Source organism: Mesoplodon densirostris, chromosome 7 (assembly GCF_025265405.1).
Source record: "Mesoplodon densirostris isolate mMesDen1 chromosome 7, mMesDen1 primary haplotype, whole genome shotgun sequence".
NCBI classification, from domain to species: domain Eukaryota; kingdom Metazoa; phylum Chordata; class Mammalia; order Artiodactyla; family Ziphiidae; genus Mesoplodon; species Mesoplodon densirostris.
In genome coordinates this window covers 63,713,493-63,732,465 of record NC_082667.1, presented here as the reverse complement: position 1 = coordinate 63,732,465, position 18,973 = coordinate 63,713,493, and the positions used below count along the sequence as shown (strand labels likewise).

Here is an 18,973-nt window from a genome sequence, read left to right as displayed (position 1 = left end):
GATAAAAATCCAACCTCCACAGGCTGAGGGCCTTACAGTCTGGCTCCTGCATACGTCTCCTTAGGTTCTGAACAGGTTAAGCTTTTTAACATCTATTTCCTCTGTCCCGATCACCCTTTCCTGATTTCCTGGTTTAAAAACAAAAAACACCAGCTCGGATATCATATCCTAGGTAGACTCTCTCTGACAGAGCTGGTCAATCCTTATATATTCCTGTTATGTTGCATTTTTGCATTATTAGAGTATTTCATCGGGCCGCTAAACTGTGAAGCAGAGGGTGGCACATGAAAAAAAATCCAGACCTGGATTCATACCGTTTCATCACTTACTGTGTCGCCTCAAGCAACATACTCAACTCCTCTGAATGCTAGCTCCTTTTGCGATATAAAGATAATTAAAACTGCCCCCAAACATAGCAAGAGCTCAAAAAATGTTAGACCCAGTACTGACTTTCTACTGTTTTTCAACTGATGATTCACTTTTCTGTTTTCCCTACCAAAATGGAGGGAAACAACCTACAGATCTTAATCCCACCTCCCTGGAGCACGTGGCAAACAGCTCTGTCCTATGATTCAGGTGCTTTAAAACACTGACCACACCCTTTACTCTTTCAGTTCCGGTTAAGTACCCAAGTCTCTTAATTATTTTCCCTCCACAGATTCTCATCTTCATTTCCTGTGGAAACCACATAACCCATCAAGAAATGGTTCAACAGTACTGTCAGTGGACACCTTTCCAGGTTGAAAATCAAAGGAAAAAATGTGGTAAAGCACAGTTATCCTCACCACAGAGAAGGCTGTCTTTCCACCAGCACACACTCATGGGTCTCAGGACAGAGGTCTGTATCCACTCCTTCCCTTCTCTCCCACCTCTCTCCCTTCATTAGCACACCTCCAGGTACTTCAAACTGCACAAAGCAACTCTCTGCACTGCCATCCATTTAAGATGCTATGGAAGAAAAGTGGTACAAGTCATTTTTGGGGGAGATAGTTTGCTCTGAACGTAGGCAAAAGAGTGGGGAGCAAGTGCCCCTGTACCACCAGGTTGCTGAGAAGGCTATCTGGTCTCAGGTCAGAAGCAGCTAAAGCAGCCTGGGCTGTGGGTGCGACAACTGAAGACGAGTGAGGCCACACACACAACCAACTTCCACCAGGGTACTCACTTCCTGGTTTCTGTGTGAGCTCCAGAACTGTCTTCTCCCTTACACCCAGAGGTAAACTCACATAATATGGAATTCATTTACAAAAGGTAGGCTATGTTTATTTACAGTCACAAGCAGTTGACTGACTCAGTGTGACTCAAACCACAAAGAAACCATTTCTCCTTCACTCCATTCTGAGTCCCAGGGTTGGCTGGGGCCCAGCCTGGTAGGAGGGCTGCTTGCGGACCATTCACAGGTTCACAAGTTTCTCATTGAGGGCAATTTGTGACTGCGTGAGATTGGCCAGGTAGGTCACCATCAGCAGGTCCTGGAAGAGAAGGAATCCAGGATGAGTGAGGGGCTGGGTAAAGAGTGAGCAGAAAGGCTGGTCTTGGCCAGTTGTATGATGGACACTGGGTGAGGGCAGTCCTGGATAAACAAAGAGCTGGGAGAGGCTGAGCAAGAGTGGAAGGTGGAAGACAGGAAGGAAATGCCTGAGAACACTTTGTCATCTCTACGGATACACCTGAGCCACAGGAAGCAAGGAAACAGCAGGAGGGGAATCTCGGAGCACCTGTGCTCTCTTCCCCTGAGCCTGGACTGCCAGGGGGCCAAAGGCGGAGCCTTGTTTCCTCTATCCACTCCAGGTCACCTTTCCCAACCCCCTCCACAGGTGTATGGCTGAGGTGGGGGAAGGCACAGGCTCCCAGAAGCCCAGGGATGGCACTCACGTTGATGTTGCTGTTGAGCATGGTCTCGAAGTCCTCAGGAACTATTTTGGGTACTTGGTTAACCAGACTCATCAAGAAGCGGCCCACGGTATTGTCAGCTGACACCTTTCCAGACTGAGCACCAAAGAGTCAACGAGGAGCAGTTAATTCTCACCACCGAGACTGTCACTTCACCAGCACATCCCCAGCCATCTCAGAGGGGAGACCACGCCCTCCTCCTTCCTTTCCCCTCCACTCCTCACCAGCACGTCCTCCGCATACTGCAACACTGTGCTGAGGGCATCCTGGATGCGGGCCGATGCCCCTCCCACTTGCTGCAAGTCACTGGAGAGGCCGATTACCCGGTTGGGGCTAAAACAGGTCTTCATGATCAGGTCAACTGTGGCAGCGGGTTGGGGGTAGAAGTGACACAGAGAATTCAGTCATCCCATCGGGAAAGAGATCTCTAACCACCTCCCCTTGGACTGAGTCAGCTTCCCCAAACCCCCCTGCCCTGCCCTTATTAGCTTTTCTTTCTCTGGAGAGAGTTCAACTCCTACACCCAGTATGCTAATCACTGGTTCTGGTCTCATATGAATGGCTGTGTAGCCTCTGGTGGTGATGATTTCCCACCTCTAACAATTTCACAAATAATTCCTTGAATCCCATTTCTACAGAAGAATGACTTCTAGTCATCACAAACCTTACATCAACTGTTCCTCTTAACACACCCAAGGCCCTCCATCCTTGTTACAGAACAGAAACCCCCTCCCCGGAAAAATGCCCAAGACCTAGAAAGCGGGTATGGGCAAGTCACTCACCTCCAATGCGTTCAGTGTCATAATATGCATATTTCACTGTCAGAGGGGTGAACATCACCCCCATGGTCCTCCCAGGAACACCCATTAAAGTGCTGGGGAGAGAAAAGCCAAGGTTAACAGAAGGACTTGGGAGGGGATTTCATGTCTAGTTCAGGCTGGGAAAGCAGTCATACCAAGAGTATGGCTTCCAAGGTTCTGAAAGAAGAAAGCTGGGCCACTTGAAGCCCAGAGGGCTAAAGGGAACAAGTCACTTTCTTCCCTTAGCTCATTCCACACACCAAACCCTTGGCCTGAGAGAAGGGACTCAGCTTTTGGACCGGGCCTGGACCCTTTATAGAGAATTACTTCACACACTGAAATCTCAAGTGTTGAGGACAGGACACTGGATTTCCCTGTGGAACTAGCTGCCTAGACATCCTTCCTCACAGAAAGAAGTGACAGGACAGGTCTTCTCTGGGACCGAGTTACTCATCAGCACTGATGAAAAAAAGTCGACTCTGGCCCATCAAGATCAGACTGGGTGCTGTAAGTCATCTTAGTAAAGATGACTGCCTTTACTATGTCAACTATACTTTCACTGGATCTTGAGGAGTCTGAAATACCTGGAAAGGCTAAGAAATCAGGCAACAGCTAGAGGTTAGTGGTACACCAACTGGCCCACGAGGACTTGACATCCACCATCTCTGTCCTACCACGTAATAGGTAACTGGTCACTTCAGTGTCAGACACAAAAATGGCACAAAGTTAAAGTAAGAGATGTGCTAACAAAGGGCTTCATTCTAAGCAGAAAATATAATCCTTCCAACTCCTACAGCCACCCCGTCTTCGGCATGCCTCTAGAGCCTTTCCCAGTATCTCCCATCAACCAGCATTCTAGCTGCTTAATGTGCCAACAGGGTAATGTTACTGTCATCCAAACTGTACTTTATCCCAGGTTAAAAGACATGTTCAAAACAAGGACAGCCATTCTTTAATCTGTACCGCCCTGTGTCCTGTGCACAGTTTTAGTGATAACGACAAACTGAAGGGCAACTCAGAAAATCAGTGAATGTGGAGAAGAAATCATGACCAGAACACTGTGTGAGGACCGGCCGTAGGAGTTGTATAACAGTTAACTTCTAGAAAAGATGACAGGAAAAACGAGCTTGCTCAAATACCTAAAGGGCTGCCCTTTGAAACTGGTTATGAGCAATGAGCAGAAATTTGGGTAGGCAAGTATCAGTGAGGGGAAATTTCAGGGACAGAGTTTGTTTTGGAATAAAACCTCTCCAGTGATAACTCCTGAAAGTGAGGAAGGGGCTTCCTTAGGCAGCGAGCTGCACACTGAAGGATGACACCTGCGTGGGGTGGAGGCGGGGGGTGGCATCCAGGCACAGTATGAACGAGGTAGCTTTTCATGCCCTTGTTGCCCAAGACTCTGGTCACCTGACGTAGGCCTTAATGCTCATGCGGCCATTCTGGAGGCTCGTGTCCACTGTGAGGTGAATGGGGTTGGGGGCTTCCCGGCTGTAGTACTCGTGGATCAGCACTGAGTGCTCTGTGATGTCATGGCCTGTAGCATACCTGGAAAATGGAACACAGCTGTGGACTCATGTCTACGTGCGACAACAATACCAAACAGGATGGTGGCATGGGTGTCTCTGGGTACCCAGCACCCCTAGTCGGGGTGTAGTTATACCCCCAGGGACAACACATGCCAAAAAAATACGCACACTGAAGACTGTATCAAATCAAATAAAGGCTGCCTTAGAGCTCCTGAAAATTCTAAGTCACCAACAAGGCAAAAAAGACTTGCTCAGCAAAAGCTGCAGTCCAAAATAAGTATTCTTGGCCTCACAGGATCAGAACCGCCAGCAAAACACACTGAATTCACAGCTCCTTGAGATAATACACTTTCAGTACTCTGTCTCCAAAAGAGGGTGTACGATACCTGGTCAGGTGACAAAAGATGTTGGCCATCAACCACTGCGACTTTCCATCCCCTGGTCCCAACTTACCAGCCCAGGATGAGCTCATTTGGAGAGACTTTCTTGTGCAGTTCATACATGTTCTTAGCAAATTCCATGTCAACAGCCACCTGAGAAGGAAGGCAGGAAAGGAAGCTAAGAAGCCAGAAGTCCACAGCAAATGGATAAACAGGACAAGAGGCCACTCCCAACAGACAGAAGAGGCCCGGGAAATATGTACAAATGGGAACGAAGCTCTTTCACTGCAGCTCTAGTTATGAGCACAACACACTGTGGCGCAGGAGGGGCCTCACGAAGAGTCCAGCAAATGAGGAGCTACAAACCACACGGGGGTCTCAAATTCCCACGCACCTCATCTTCTGACTCGTTGTGTGGCACTGAAAAGCAGTTGGTGACTTCCACTGAGTGCTTGTCCACGGTTCCTGTGAGAGAGTATTGTCCATGTGTTATAAAGCCTTGGGCTCCCAACTGTCCCAAATGCTTTCAAGAGGTCTCCTCAAAGTCAAGGAAACAAAAACCCAAACTGGGCGCATAAGCTCCAAGTTCAGCCAGGAGCACCCATGGAGACAGGATTTTCCAGAGAAATGAAACTCTGGAGTAATCTCCAAGTCTCTTCTTTAACTATCAGCAAACAGGGTCTATTCTTACTTCACAAGGTCTCCTTTTGCCTGTCTGTCACTTCCTGCTACCAGTCCTACTCCAGATCTTCACTATGTGACCTTCATTTTTCAGCCTCCAGACTTTCTCTTTAATATAATTTCATCTGCAGAGCTCCCTGAAGACTCTAATCATGTCTACAGAGACCACTCACATAGTAGCCTATCCTGAGGGCACAATTTTAGGGCGTTTCCCCTGTACTTCCCTTCAGCCGTGGTCCCACAGTCATAACCTTGACCCTACCATCAACCAGAAACCTTCTCCCTGTGAACCTTAAACATCATACCACAAACTTTTATTCTTCTAGTTCTGATGATACTTTTACTCTAGCTACATTTGTTTCTTGTCCTCACTAAGACTGCTGGTCCCTTGACCTCTCCATTTTTTTTCTCATCTACTGGCACTGCCCACCCAGGCTTCAAGTGCTTCCCTCTCCACCACAGACCACAATGTTGCCTATACCCATAAGCATCTGTTTAATTCCACTTCACTATGGTTTCTGCCCCCTTAGCTGAAACTATGCCCCCAAACCAAATGGATACATACTTCTTTTTTTAAATTGAAGTATAGTCGATTTACAATGTTACATGTGTACAGAAAAGTGATTCAGTTATGTATGTATACACATACACACACATATATATTCTTTTTCAGATCCTTTTCCATTTTGTTATTACAAGATATGGAGGACTTCCCTGGTGGTGCAGTGGTTAAGAATCTGCCTGCCAATGCAGCGGACATGGGTTCGATCCCTGGTCCGGGAAGATCCCATGTGCCGCGGAGCAACTAAGCCCGAGCGCCACAACTAGTGAGCCTGCGCTCTAGAGCCCATGAGCCACAACTACTGAAGCCCTCGCGTCTACAGCCTGTGCTCCGTAACAAGAGAAGCCACCACAGTGAGAAGCCCACACACTGCAACGAAGAGCAGCCCCCACTCGCCACAACCAGAGAAAGCCCGCGCGCAGCAAATTAGACCCAACGCAGCCATAAATAAACAAACAAATAAATAAGTAAATAAATTTTAAAAAAAGATATCGAGTACAGTTCCCTGTGCTATACAGCAAGCCCTTGTTCTTCATTTTATATACAGGAGTGTGGATACATACTCTTTATCCTATTCGACCCCTTGTCAACAGACTTGACCACTTCAAGAATCTGAAATAGTTAAGTCTTCTGTATTTGCATGCCACCATAACACCCTTCTACTAGAGCATTTATCACATTATATGCTAATTATTTGCATATAAGGGTACATCTTCATCTTGAATTTAAGGTTAAGAGTAGAGCTTGTTTGATCAAACTTTGAATTCTAAGTACCTAATAGTTTTACGGTACATAAAAGGCACCACTGATTTCATTTAACCAAATGGAATATGTCTCATGAATTGATTTCTAACTGAAAATTTCTAAGTTCCTAGCAAGCAGAATCTATGCTTCATTCTTCAGTAAGCAATGCCTCTGTAACACCTAGCCTTGTACCATGACTCCATTCTGAAAGAGGATCTGAAAAATCTAGATTACAGTTGTTCTAACTAGGGTCACAAATATTTGGGGGCACTTAGCACAAACCTAGGGTGGAAAATTGTTTATTTCGTTAAATAGCTCTAGTGAGTTTGGAAAATTTGACAGTGCAGCTGAAAGAGCAAGCTAGTATTTGTCGAGTGCCAAGTCAGTGACGCAAGAACCATTTACTACAGAGGCTCAAAGCAGGGCAGTCACAGAATGACAGCGTACTTTGGAAGGTTAAGAATAGGGGTGAGGGGCTTCCCTGGTGGCACAGTGGTTGAGAGTCCGCCTGCCGGTGCAGGGTACACGGGTTCGTGCCCCGGTCCGGGAAGATCCCACATGCCGCGGAGCGGCTGGGCCTGTGAGCCATGGCCGCTGAGCCTGCACATCCGGAGCCTGCGCTCCACAACGGGAGAGGCCACAACAGTGAGAGGCCTGCGTACCGCAAAAAAAAAAAAAAAAAAAAAAAAAAAAAAAGAATAGGGGTGAGGGTGGGGATATGGTATGAAGGACTGAGAGTGAAAGCTTTTCCCGGGAACCTGGAAGGTGAGTGAAACTTAAAGGATAAAATAAGGGAGAACAGGCAAAGAGAAGACAAAGGCTTGATCTGAGACAACTATGGCAATGCTAGAAAGATAACGGATCAACTGAAGTTTCTGTAAAATGCGACACCAAGAGGGAGACAACGTGTGTCTGTGTCAGGAGGGTGCCTGATGTGGTGGAAGATGGCAACCAACAGCTGTTTTGTACCTAGTCTGTGCCAGCACAGTTAGATGCCTTCTGTGATAATTTAGTTCTCACAGAATAAATCTAAAGTAGGCCCTGAAGGAAACAGACTTAGCTAATATGTGCTGGAGTCTGCCAACAACTATCATCCTCTTCGCAATACACCGATTGTCTTCTACGATGGAAACTATTACACGTTCAAGGGTAAGAGAAACGATACGTGCGACTAAATTGGATTCACAAAAGTGTCCAAATTCTGTGACCAAGATGGAGTGCAAATTAATTTGATGGGACCAGCAGTCCCCAGAGAAAGGGGTATATTGTCAGAAATCCCTCTTTAAGGTTTCTCAATTTTACTGTAACATAAAATATCAATTTCCCAAATTTGGAACATGGGCAGGGAAAAGGTTATTCCTCCATGTGCACGTTAATACAAATAATAAATAATACAATTGTCTGTGTCCAAATGGAGAATCAGAGACTGCACTGGGGGAATGGGGTCCATATCTCACTGGGGACTAATATGAGGGAGACTGAGGAACAGAGGCTCAGGCTTAGGCGTTTAGGAAAGCAGAATATTACTGAAGCCCTAAATGGGTTCATGCCAAACCGGTTTACTTGGTGAGAGGGATATCTTTTTACAGGTGTCCCCACTCCAATGCCAAATGGTTAGGAAAAACTTCTCTTTTAACACCTGGAAAATAAAGACATTTACCAGTAGATAAGGGGGGGAAACGTGGTCAGTGGTCTCAGGGAGTCAAAGGTTTTTGACGTCCTAGTCAGAGTTTGAATTCATTTTTCGTAGATTGGGACTAGTCATACTTGACGTGAAATGCTACTGGGAAGATTAAAGATAAAATGTAAATCACTTGGCACACAGTATTTAGTCAATAAATAACTACAATGGGGGTGGGAAGTGAGGGGAACAAGATAAACGGGAGGTGGGAAGTAGAAGAGAACGTCAATTCTCTCTGACCACTCACCCAGCAGGGTCCCGATGACTCGGGCAGCGCCCTCGTTGCGTCGCTCGTAGCTGTCCACGATGGAGGCCAAAATGACCGGGTGCAGCCGGACCACGCGGCCGCCAGGGAAGGGGCCTGGGAGAGCCGGGCCAGGCAGTGACTGTGCCGGGGTCTGCGCTGGGGCTGGCGCTGAGGCCGGGGTCTGGCCCGGAGCCGCGGTCGTAGCCGCTGCTGCCGCCGGGTCTGAGGATGAGGCTGGAGCCGGCGTTGGAGCTGGAACCGGCGCTAGAGCCGGCGCTGAGGCTGAGGCTGGGGCTGGAGCCGGGGCCGGTTCTGAGGCCGCAGCCGGGGTTTCGGTTGGGGTGGCGGGAGGCGCGCTCGGCGGTACCGCCGGTGTGGCCATCTTGTCGAGAAGGAAGGAGCGAGGCGCGGAAGGGAGTGAGTTGACAAAGATTAGGAGCACGATAGGCTGAACCTGCACCACGTGAACTAGATCTTTGTGCTTATTGGTTTCTGATGATGCTACTCACGGCTACAATTTTCTGCTCTGAGTTTGTGCTCTTTGATTTCGGTCCGATGCGCACTCAGTGAGAAACGAGCTAAGTAGTTCCGAGTAAACTTGAAACCGCACTGAGAGGAGAGAAACAGCTGCCACCAGATGGAGCCAGAGAGTGGCGCAAGGGTCTCAATTGGTACTTCAATGGGATAATCGACATCAAGGTGCCTTTTAAAGGACTTTGTTCTTGACAGCATCCTAAGGTGTCAATGCAGTGAGTCATTCATTTAACAATTTGAATATGTGCCAGATGCTCTTTTGGAGCTTGGGATATATCAGTGAACAAAACAAAGATCACTGTCCTTGAAAAGTATACATTCTACTGGAGAGAGACAAATAAGTACATTATAGAATGTACTAGGTGATAAGTGCTATGAAAAAGGAAAAAGTAGCTGAAAATAAGGAGGAAATCAGGAGTCGCGAGGAGTTAGAGCAGGTCAAAATGGGAATGTGAGATTTGAGTGGATTTAAAGGAGACGAGGGGTATGACCATTATTGGGGGGAAGAGCCTCCAGGTAGAGGGAACAGAGTGCAAAGGCCTTAAGGCAGGAGCAGGCCTGGTGTGTTTGAGGCTATTTCATGGCTGGAGTGTTAGGATCAAGGCGGGGAGTAGCAGGACATGGACCTCTCCATAGGGCTTGGGGAGCAGATCATTAAGGACTTCCCAGGCCATGTAAGGACTTTGAGTTTTAGTCTGAGTCAGATGGAGTTTTGAGCCGGGAGGGTCATGCTTTCAGTTTTAAAAGCATCACGCTGCAGTGGTTGGGAGTCCGCCTGCCGATGCAGGGGACACGGGTTCATGCCCCGGTCCGGGAAAATCCCACATGCCACGGAGCGGCTGGGCTCGTGAGCCATGGCCGCTGAGCCTGCGCGTCCGGAGCCTGTGCTCCGCAACGGGAGAGGCCACAGCAGTGCGAGGCCCGCGTACCGCAAAAAAAAAAAAAAAAAAAAAAAAAAAAAAAAAAAAAAGATGTTCCCACAACTGAAAAACAAACGCTTTAAACTTTTAAAAGAAAAGCTTCTCCCTTTCTATCAATTTCACACATTTACCAAGAAAAAAAATAATTTTTAGTAAGGAGAGAAAAAGATAAGAAACTAGCTAGATGATTTAGCTTAATCATTTACTCAAATAAACATGAATTGAGTGACTACTATGCTTAAGGTATCAAAATAGGTTCAATGGGGAATATAAAAATAAATCAAGACTTAGACCTTCCTGACAAGATGTCTATTTCCATGGGGAAGATAAGTCAAGTACAGAATTAGCATTAATCAATAAGTTGGATTTGAATACTCACCCAAGATTTACAAAACGGTGACCTTAAGTATTTTATTCAACTTTTCTATCATTCTGTGTCTTCATCTATTTAAAGAGAATAATAGTAGTTTCTACCTCGTAGGGTGATTCTGTGTATTGTGCTGATCTTGAGGCTTGGTATGGTGCCTGGCATGTTGTCTGTGCTCAGTGATTATAGATAGTGTGTTATAGAAGATCAGAGAGGTCTGGGAAAATGAGGGAAACTTCACCAGTAAGTAGCTGCTTAAAAATGAAAGGAGAAATAAAATGGAAGTTCCGGGAAAGGTAGGAAGTTTGAAATAATAAGTAGGCGAAGGTGACCATTGACATAAGCACGAAAAATATGAAAGTTAACAAGAGAGTTTTCTTACATTGTTCAGCAAGCTGACCTCTCACCTTCTTCACCTCCTCCCCTTTTTTAAATCATTTTCCTCTCCACCCCAACTAAGTCGCCCTTGTCATCTGACCTTTTCTGAAATTATGACTTTAGGAATCCTACTCTTGAACAAACGCTGACTACCCTTTTGCACACAATAGTACCCAACCATTTTTTACCTAATAGAGAATCTCTGAATGTTTGGCCCTTCTTTGGTTCCTTCCTTTTACTTTTACTCATTTTATTTATTTATTTATTTATTTTTGGCTGTGTTGGGTCTTCATTACTGCGCACGGGCTTTCTCTAGTTGTGGCGAGTGGGGGCTACTCTTTGTTGTGGTGAACAGGCTTCTCATTGAGGTGGCTTCTCTTGTTGTGGACCACGGGCTCTAGGTGCATGGGCTTCCGTAGTTGTGGCACGTGGGCTCAGTAGTTGCGGCTCGTGGGTTCTAGAGCACAGGCTCAGTAGTTGTGGTACACAGGCTCAGTAGTTGTGGCTCACGGGCTCTAGAGCACAGGCTCAGTAGTTCTGGCACATGGGCTCAGTAGTTGTGGCTTGCGGGCTCTAGAGTGCAGGCTCAGTAGTTGTGGCACACGGGTTCAGTAGTTGTGGCTAGAGGGCTCTAGAGTGCAGGCTCAGTAGTTGTGGCACACGGGCTTAGTTGCTCCATGGCATGTGGGATCTTCCTGGACCAGGGCTCGAACCCGTGTCCCCTGCATTGGCAGGCTGATTCTTAACCACTGAGCCACCAGGGAAGCCCTATTTTTACTTATTTTAGATGGACAAAAAAGTTCTGACTGAGTTCTGCTTCAATCCCCTCACCATCTTGATTTAGGAAAATTAATTCTGCCTCCTCACTGCAGAAATGCCTTTCACCATTGGTAAAATGTCCCAAGAAGTAAAATGTGGGCAGCACTGAGCCCTGCTAGGGTGAAGAGTAAGAGAAAAAAGATAGGTATAAATAGCCTCTTCGTTGGGTTTTCCAGGAACCAGGGTTTTCACAACCATCAAAAAAAGTAAATTTTGTCTCTTCCTTTCCATCACTTACAGCTGTAATATTTTGCATTGCTTAATACCTCTAATTCTATTTTCATTACTGGCAGAAATGTCACATATGTTTCCCTCTTAAGTAAATCGCTGGCTTTTGGGATAAAATATTTAACTAGATAAACAGAGAAAATGTTTTCAGTTTAAGGAAGTATTCATTGATTCCTCTGTGGGGGCATGTTTTTTTGGGGGGTGGGGCATGTTTTAAACAGAACTGAGCATTGAATTCTATCATATGTCCATCAGCATCTATGAAAATGATCATATAACTTTTCTTCTTGGATTTACTAATAAGTCATTTTACTAGGTTTCCTTATTTTAAACCATCATTGTTTTCCTGCAATAAATATCATTCAGTCATTATGTTATTCTTTTAATTTAGTTAAAATTTTAATTTAAAACTTTTGCATCGAAGATTGGTTCAAGATGGTGGAGTAGAAGGAGTTGCTCTCACTCCCTCTTGTGAGAGCAAGAATCGGAATCACAATTAACTGCTGAACAGTCATCGACAGGAAGACACTGGAACTCACCAAAAAAGATACCCCACATCCAAAGACAATGAAGAAGCCACAGTGAGATGGTAGGAGGGGCACAATCACAATAAAATCAAATCCCATAACTGCTGGGTGGGTGACTTACAACCTAGAGAACACTTATACCACAGAAGTCCAACCACTGGAGTGAAGGTTCTGAGCCCCACGTCAGGCTTCCCAACCTGAGGGTCCGGCAACGGGAAGAGGAATTCCTAGAGAATCAGACTTTGAAGGCTAGCGGGATTTGATTGCAGGGCTTCAACAGGACCGGGGGAAACAGAGACTCCACTCTTGGAGGGTACACACAAAGTAGTGTGCACATCGGGACCCAGGAGAAGAAGCAGTGACGCCATAGGAGACTGAACCAGACCTACCTGCTAGTGTTGGAGGGTCTCCTGCAGAGGCAGCAGGTGGCTGTGTCTCACCGTGAGGACAAGGACACTGGTAGCAGAAGTTCTGGGAAGTACTCCTTGGCGTGAGCCCTCCCAGAGTCAGCCATTAGTCCCACCAAAGAGCCCGGGTAGGCTCCAGTGTTGGGTCACCTCAGGCCAAACAACCAAAAGGGAGGGAACCCAGCCCCATCCATCAGCAGACAAGCGGATTAAAGTTTTACTGAGCTCTGCCTTCCAGACCAACACCCACCTCTACCCACCACCAGTTCCTCCCATCAGGAAACTTGCACAAGCCTCTTAGACAGCCTCATCCACCAGAGGGCAGACTGCAGAAGCAAGAAGAACTACAATCCTGCAGCCTGTGCAACAAAAACCACATTCACAGAAAGATAGACAAGATGAAAAGGCAGAGGGCTATGTACCAGATGAAGGAACAAGATAAAACCCCAGAAAAACAACTAAATGAAGGGCAGTTAGGCAACCTTCCAGAAAAAGAATTCAGAATAATGATAGTGAAGAGGATCCAGGACCTCGGGAAAAGAATAGAGGCAAAGATCGAGAAGATGCAAGAAATGTTTAACAAAGACCTAGAAGAATTAAAGAACAAACAGACAGAAATGAACAGTACAATAACTGAAATGAAGAATACACTAGAAGGAATCAATAGCAGAATAACTGAGGCATAAGAACGGATAAGTGACCTGGAAGACAGAATGGTGGAATTCATTGCTGAGGAATATAATAAAGAAAAAAGAATGAGAAAAAATGAAGACAGCATAAGAGACCTCTGGGGCAACATTAAACGCAACAACATTTGCATTATAAGGGTAGGAGAAGGAGAAGACAGAGAGAAAGGACCAGAGAACATATTTGAAGAGATTATAGTTGAAAACTTCCCTAACATGGGGAAGGAAATAGCCACCCAAGTCCAGGAAGCACAGAGAGTCTCATACAGGATAAACCCAAAGAGAAACACACCAAGACATATAGTAATCAAATTGGCAAAAATTAAAGACAAAGGAAAATTATTGAAAGCAACAAGGGAAAAATGACAAGTAACATACAAGGGAACTCCCATAAGGTTAACAGCTGATTTCTCAGCAGAAACTCTACAAGCCAGAAGGGAGTGGCATGACATATTTAAAGTGATGAAAGGGAAGAACCTACAACCAAGATTACTCTACTTGGCAAGGATGTCATTCAGATTCAATGGAGAAATCAAAAGCTTTACAGACAAGCAAAAGATAGAGAATTCAGCACCACCAAACCAGATCTACAACAAATGCTAAAGGAACTTCTCTAAGTGGGAAACACAAGAGAAGAAAATGACCTACAAAAACAAACACAAAACAATTAAGAAAATGGTAATAGGAACATACATATGGATAATTACCTTAAATGTGAATGGATTAAATGCTCCAACCAAAAGACACAGGCTTGCTGAATAGATACAAAAACAAGACCCATATATGTGTGGTCTCCAAGAGAACCACTTCAGACCTAGAGACACATATAGACTGAAAGTGAGGGGATGAAAAAAGATATTCCATGCAAATGGAAATCAAAAGAAAGCTGGAGTAGCAATTCTCATACCAAACAAAATAGACTTTAAAATAAAGACTATTACAAGAGACAAATAAGGACACTACATAATGAGCAAGGGATCAATCCAAGAAGAAGATATAACAACTGTAAATATTTAGGCACCCAACATAGGAGTATCTCAATACATAAGGCAAATGCTAACAGCCATAAAAGAAGAAATGAACAGTAACACAATCATGGTAGGGGACTTTAACACCCCACTTTCACCAATGGACAGATCATCCAAAATGAAAATAAATAAGGAAACACAAGCTTTAAATGACACATTAAACAAGATGGACTTCATTGATATTTAAAGGACGTTCCATCCAAAAACAACAGAATACACTTTCTTCTCAAGTGTTCATGGAACATTCTCCAGGATAGATCATATCTTGGGTCACAAATCAAGCCTTGGTAAATTTAAGAAAATTGAAATCGTATCAAGTATCTTTTCCGACCACAATGCTATGAGACTAGATATCAATTACAGAAAAAAAAACTGTAAAAATACAAACACATGGAGGCTAAACAATACGCTACTAAGGAACCAAGAGATCACTGAAGAAATCAAGGAGGAAATCAAAAATTACCTAGAAACAAATGACAATGAAAACACAACGGCCCAAAACCGATGGGATGCAGCAAAGCAGTTCTAAGTGGGAAGTTTATAGCAATACAATCCTACCTCAGGAAACAAGAAACGTCTCAGATAAACAACTTAATCTTACACCTAAAGCAATTAGAGAAAGAACAAGAAAACCACAAAGTTAGCAGAAGGAAAGAAATCATAAAGATCAGATCAGAAATAAATGAAAAAGAAATGAAGGAAACAATAACAAAGATCAATAAAACTAAAAGCTGGTTCTTTGAGAAGATAAACAAAATTAATAAACCATTAGCCAGACTCATCAAGAAAAAAAAGGGAGAAGACTCAAATCAACAGAATTAGAAATGAAAAAGGAGAAGTAACAACTGACACTGCAGAAATACAAAAGATCATGAGAGATTACTACAAGCAACTCTATGCCAATAAAATGGACAACCTGGAAGAAATGGACAAATTCTTAGAAATGCACAACCTGCCAAGACTGAATCAGGAAGAAATAGAAAATATGAACAGACCAATCACAAGCACTGAAATTGAAACTGTGATAAAAAATCTGCCAACAAACAAAAGCCCAGGACCAGATGGCTTCACAGGTGAATTCTATCAAACATTTAGAGAAGAGCTACCCATCCTTTTCAAAGTCTTCCAAAAAATTGCAGAGGAAGGAACACTCCCAAACTCATTCTATGAGGCCACCAGCACCCTGATACCAAAACCAGACAAAGATATCACAAAAAAAGAAAATTACAGACCAATATCACTGATGAATATAGATGCAAAAATCCTCAACAAAATACTAGCAAACAGAATCCAACAACACATTAAAAGGATCATACACCATGATCAAATGGGATTTACCCCAGGGATGCAAGGATTCTTCAATATATGCAAATCAATCAATGTGATACACCATGTTAACAAACTGAAGAATAAAAACCATATGATCATCTCAATAGATGCAGAAAAAGCTTTTGACAAAATTAACACCCATTTATGATAAAAACTCTCCAGAAAGTGGGCATTGAGGGAACCTACATCAACACAGTAAAGGCCATATACAACAAACCCACAGCAAACACCATTCTCAATGATGAAAAACTGAAAGCATTTCCTCCAAGACCAGGAACAAGACAAGGATGTCCACTCTCACCACTATTATTCAACATAGTTTTGGAAGTCCTAGCCACAGCAATCAGAGAAGAAAAAGAGATAAAAGGAATCCAAATTGGAAAAGAAGAAGGAAAACTGTCACTGTTTGCAGATGACATGATACTATATATAGAGAATCCTGAAGATGCCACCAGAAAACTACTAAAGCTAATCAATGAATTTGGTAAAGTTGCCAGATAGAAAATTAATGCACAGGAATCTCTGGCATTCCTGTACACTAATGATGAAAAATCTGAAAGAGAAATTAAGGAAACTCTCCCATTTACCATTGCAACAAAAAGAATAAAATACCTAAGAATAAACCTACCTAGGGAGACAAAAGACCTGTATGCAGAAAACTATGATACTGATGAAAGAAGTTAAAGATGATACAAACAGATGGAGAGATATACCATGTTCTTGAATTGAAAGAATCAGTATTGTGGAAATGACTCTACTACCCAAAGCAATCAACAGATTCAGTGCAATCCCTATCAAATTACCAATGGCATTTTTTATAGAACTAGAACAAAAAAATCTTAAAATTTGTCTGGAGACTCAAAAGACCCCGAATAGCCAAATCAGTCTTGAGGGAAAAAAATGGAATTGGAGGAATCAGACTCCCTGACTTCAGACTATACTACAAAACTACAGTAATCAAGGCAATGTGGTACTGGCACAAAAACAGAAATATAGATCAACGGAACAGGATAGGAAGCCCAGAGATAAACCCACACACCTACGGCCAACTAATCTATGACAAAGGAGGCAAGGATATACAATGGAGAACAGACAGTCTCTTCAATAAGTGGTGCTGGGAAAACTGGACAGCTACATGTAAAAGAATGAAAGTAGAACACTCCCTAACACCATACACAAAAATAAGCTCAAAATGGATTCGAGACCTAAATGTAAGGCCAGACATTATAAAACTCTTAGAAGAAAACATAGGAAGAATACTCTTTGACATAAATCACAGCAAGACCTTTTTTGATCCACCTCCTAGAGTAATGGAAAGAAAAACAAATATAAACAAATGGAACCTAATGAAACTTAAAAGCTTTAGCAAAGCAAAGGAAACTACAAACAACATGAAAAGACAGCCCTCAGAGTGGGAGAAAATATTTGCAAATGAATAAATGGACAAAGGATTAATCTCCAAAATATGTAATTATAATTAATTATAAGTTATATTGATTATAATTTATAATCAATATTAAAAAAACAACCCAATCCAAAAATGGGCAGAAGACCTAAATAGACATTTCTCCAAAGAAGACATACAGATGGCTAAGAAGCACATTAAAAGTTGCTCAACATCACTAATTATTAGAGAAATGCAAATCAAAACTACAATGACATATCACCTCACATCAGTTAGAATGGGCATCATCAGAAAATCTACAAACAACAAATGCTGGAGAGGGTGTAGAGAAAAGGGAACCCTCTTGCACTATTGGTGGGAATGTAAATTGATATAGCCACTCTGGAGAACAGTATGGAGGTTCCTTAAAAAATTAATAATAGAATTACCATATGACCCTGCAATCCCACTACTGGGCATATACCCTGAGAAATCCATAATTCAAAAAGACACATTCACCCCAATATTCATTGCAGCATTATTTACAATAGCCAGGTCATGGAAACAACCTAAATGCCCATCGACAGACGAATGGAAAAAGAAGTTTGTGGTACATATACACAATGGAATATTATTCAGCCATAAAGAGGAACGAAACTGGGTCATTTGTAGAGAAGTGGATGAGTCTAAAGACTGTCATACAGAGTGAAACAACTAGAAGTCTGCAAGCATGCACCAATGAAATGACAGAATTGAGGACTACTGTGGTAAGTGTGCACATGGAGCAGAATGGAAGGAAATATTACAAGAAAAGAAAATGAATATTTCAGTAGGGTTGGCAGCAACAAAGATCTGGTTGCTTCAGGCTACTTCCTAAAATGAGAGATAAGAGGAAGTACAAACCCAAGCCTAAAGTAAAGAGATGAAAACAGCATAGAGCATTATATGTTCTTAGCATAGATTCTACATTGTAGAAGACTCTTGTAGAAAATACACAGAAGAATATTTTACAGTGTGGGTCTAAACACACTATATCATGCAGAAGATTTCTTTGTATAACATGGCATTTTTCTTCCTCAACAAATATCTACCAGCTATCTCACGTGACTTTCATAATTAGACATGTCCCTCCCCCTTCTGTCTTACTCCAAGGTACCATGGTATATTTACACATTATAAATATCTTAAATATTTACAGATCTACTAATATGTCACAAGATAGCAGGATGAGAGGTGTTAATGAACTATTAAGGGAAATTGCCAACAGAAGTTTCTGGTTTGCCTCTCTCTGTTGATTTTCCATAAGCAAAGGATTAAACTACTCTTTAGGAAAAAACAAAACAAAAAAAACCTTTTGCATAGATGTTCATAAATAACTTTTGTCTATTACTCTCACTATGCAATTTGTCAGGTTTTTCTATCAGTGTTGTGCTTACTTTAAAACTTTGAATTTTTTCTTGTTTTTGAATGCCTAAATAGGTTTGAAAAGACCTGCAGTTTAAAGGTTTCCACACACTTCCCCCATGAAACTACCTGGTACTAGTGATTTTTGAAGAGGCATATATTTTGACATCTTTTTATATTTCTTACATAGAAATTTATGTCTTAGATTTTATTTTTTTTATAATTACTTTAAAAAATTTTATTTATTTGTTTATTTTTTGGCTGATTTGGGTCTTCGTTGCTGTGAGCAGGCTTTCTCTGCTTGCAGTGAGCGGGGGCTACTCTTCTTTATGGTGCACGGCCTTCTTATTGCTGTGGCTTCTCTCTTGTTGCAGAGCACAGGCTCTAGGCGTGTGGGCTTTATTTTTTTTTAAATTTTATTTATTTATTCATTTATTTAACTTTTGGCTGC

General features: G+C 43.1%; 1 protein-coding gene across 1 annotated transcript; it reads right to left on the bottom strand.

Moving 5' to 3' along the window:
- Positions 1 to 1,234: 1,234 nt before the first annotated feature.
- EIF3F (eukaryotic translation initiation factor 3 subunit F) lies at positions 1,235 to 8,932 on the bottom strand. Its single transcript, XM_060104950.1, has 8 exons — positions 8,512 to 8,932; positions 4,991 to 5,061; positions 4,670 to 4,749; positions 4,098 to 4,235; positions 2,673 to 2,764; positions 2,115 to 2,251; positions 1,873 to 1,986; positions 1,235 to 1,469 (listed from the first exon to the last, which is right to left on the bottom strand). Exons 1-8 carry the CDS (start codon positions 8,891 to 8,893, stop codon positions 1,392 to 1,394), a joined length of 1,092 nt encoding a protein of 363 aa, XP_059960933.1. The 5' UTR covers positions 8,894 to 8,932; the 3' UTR covers positions 1,235 to 1,391.
- Positions 8,933 to 18,973: the final 10,041 nt, after the last annotated feature.

Bases quoted from the DNA above. Each gene is read 5' to 3' on its own strand.
- EIF3F (XM_060104950.1), bottom strand. From the start codon at position 8,893: ATGGCCACACCGGCGGTACCGCCGAGCGCGCCTCCCGCCACCCCAACC. The intron at 5,062-8,511 runs GTGAGTGGTCAG...ACTCTCTCACAG, and splicing joins AGTCATCGGGACCCTGCTGG to GAACCGTGGACAAGCACTCA. The intron at 2,252-2,672 runs GTGAGTGACTTG...CCGCTGCCACAG, and splicing joins TGACACTGAACGCATTGGAG to TTGACCTGATCATGAAGACC.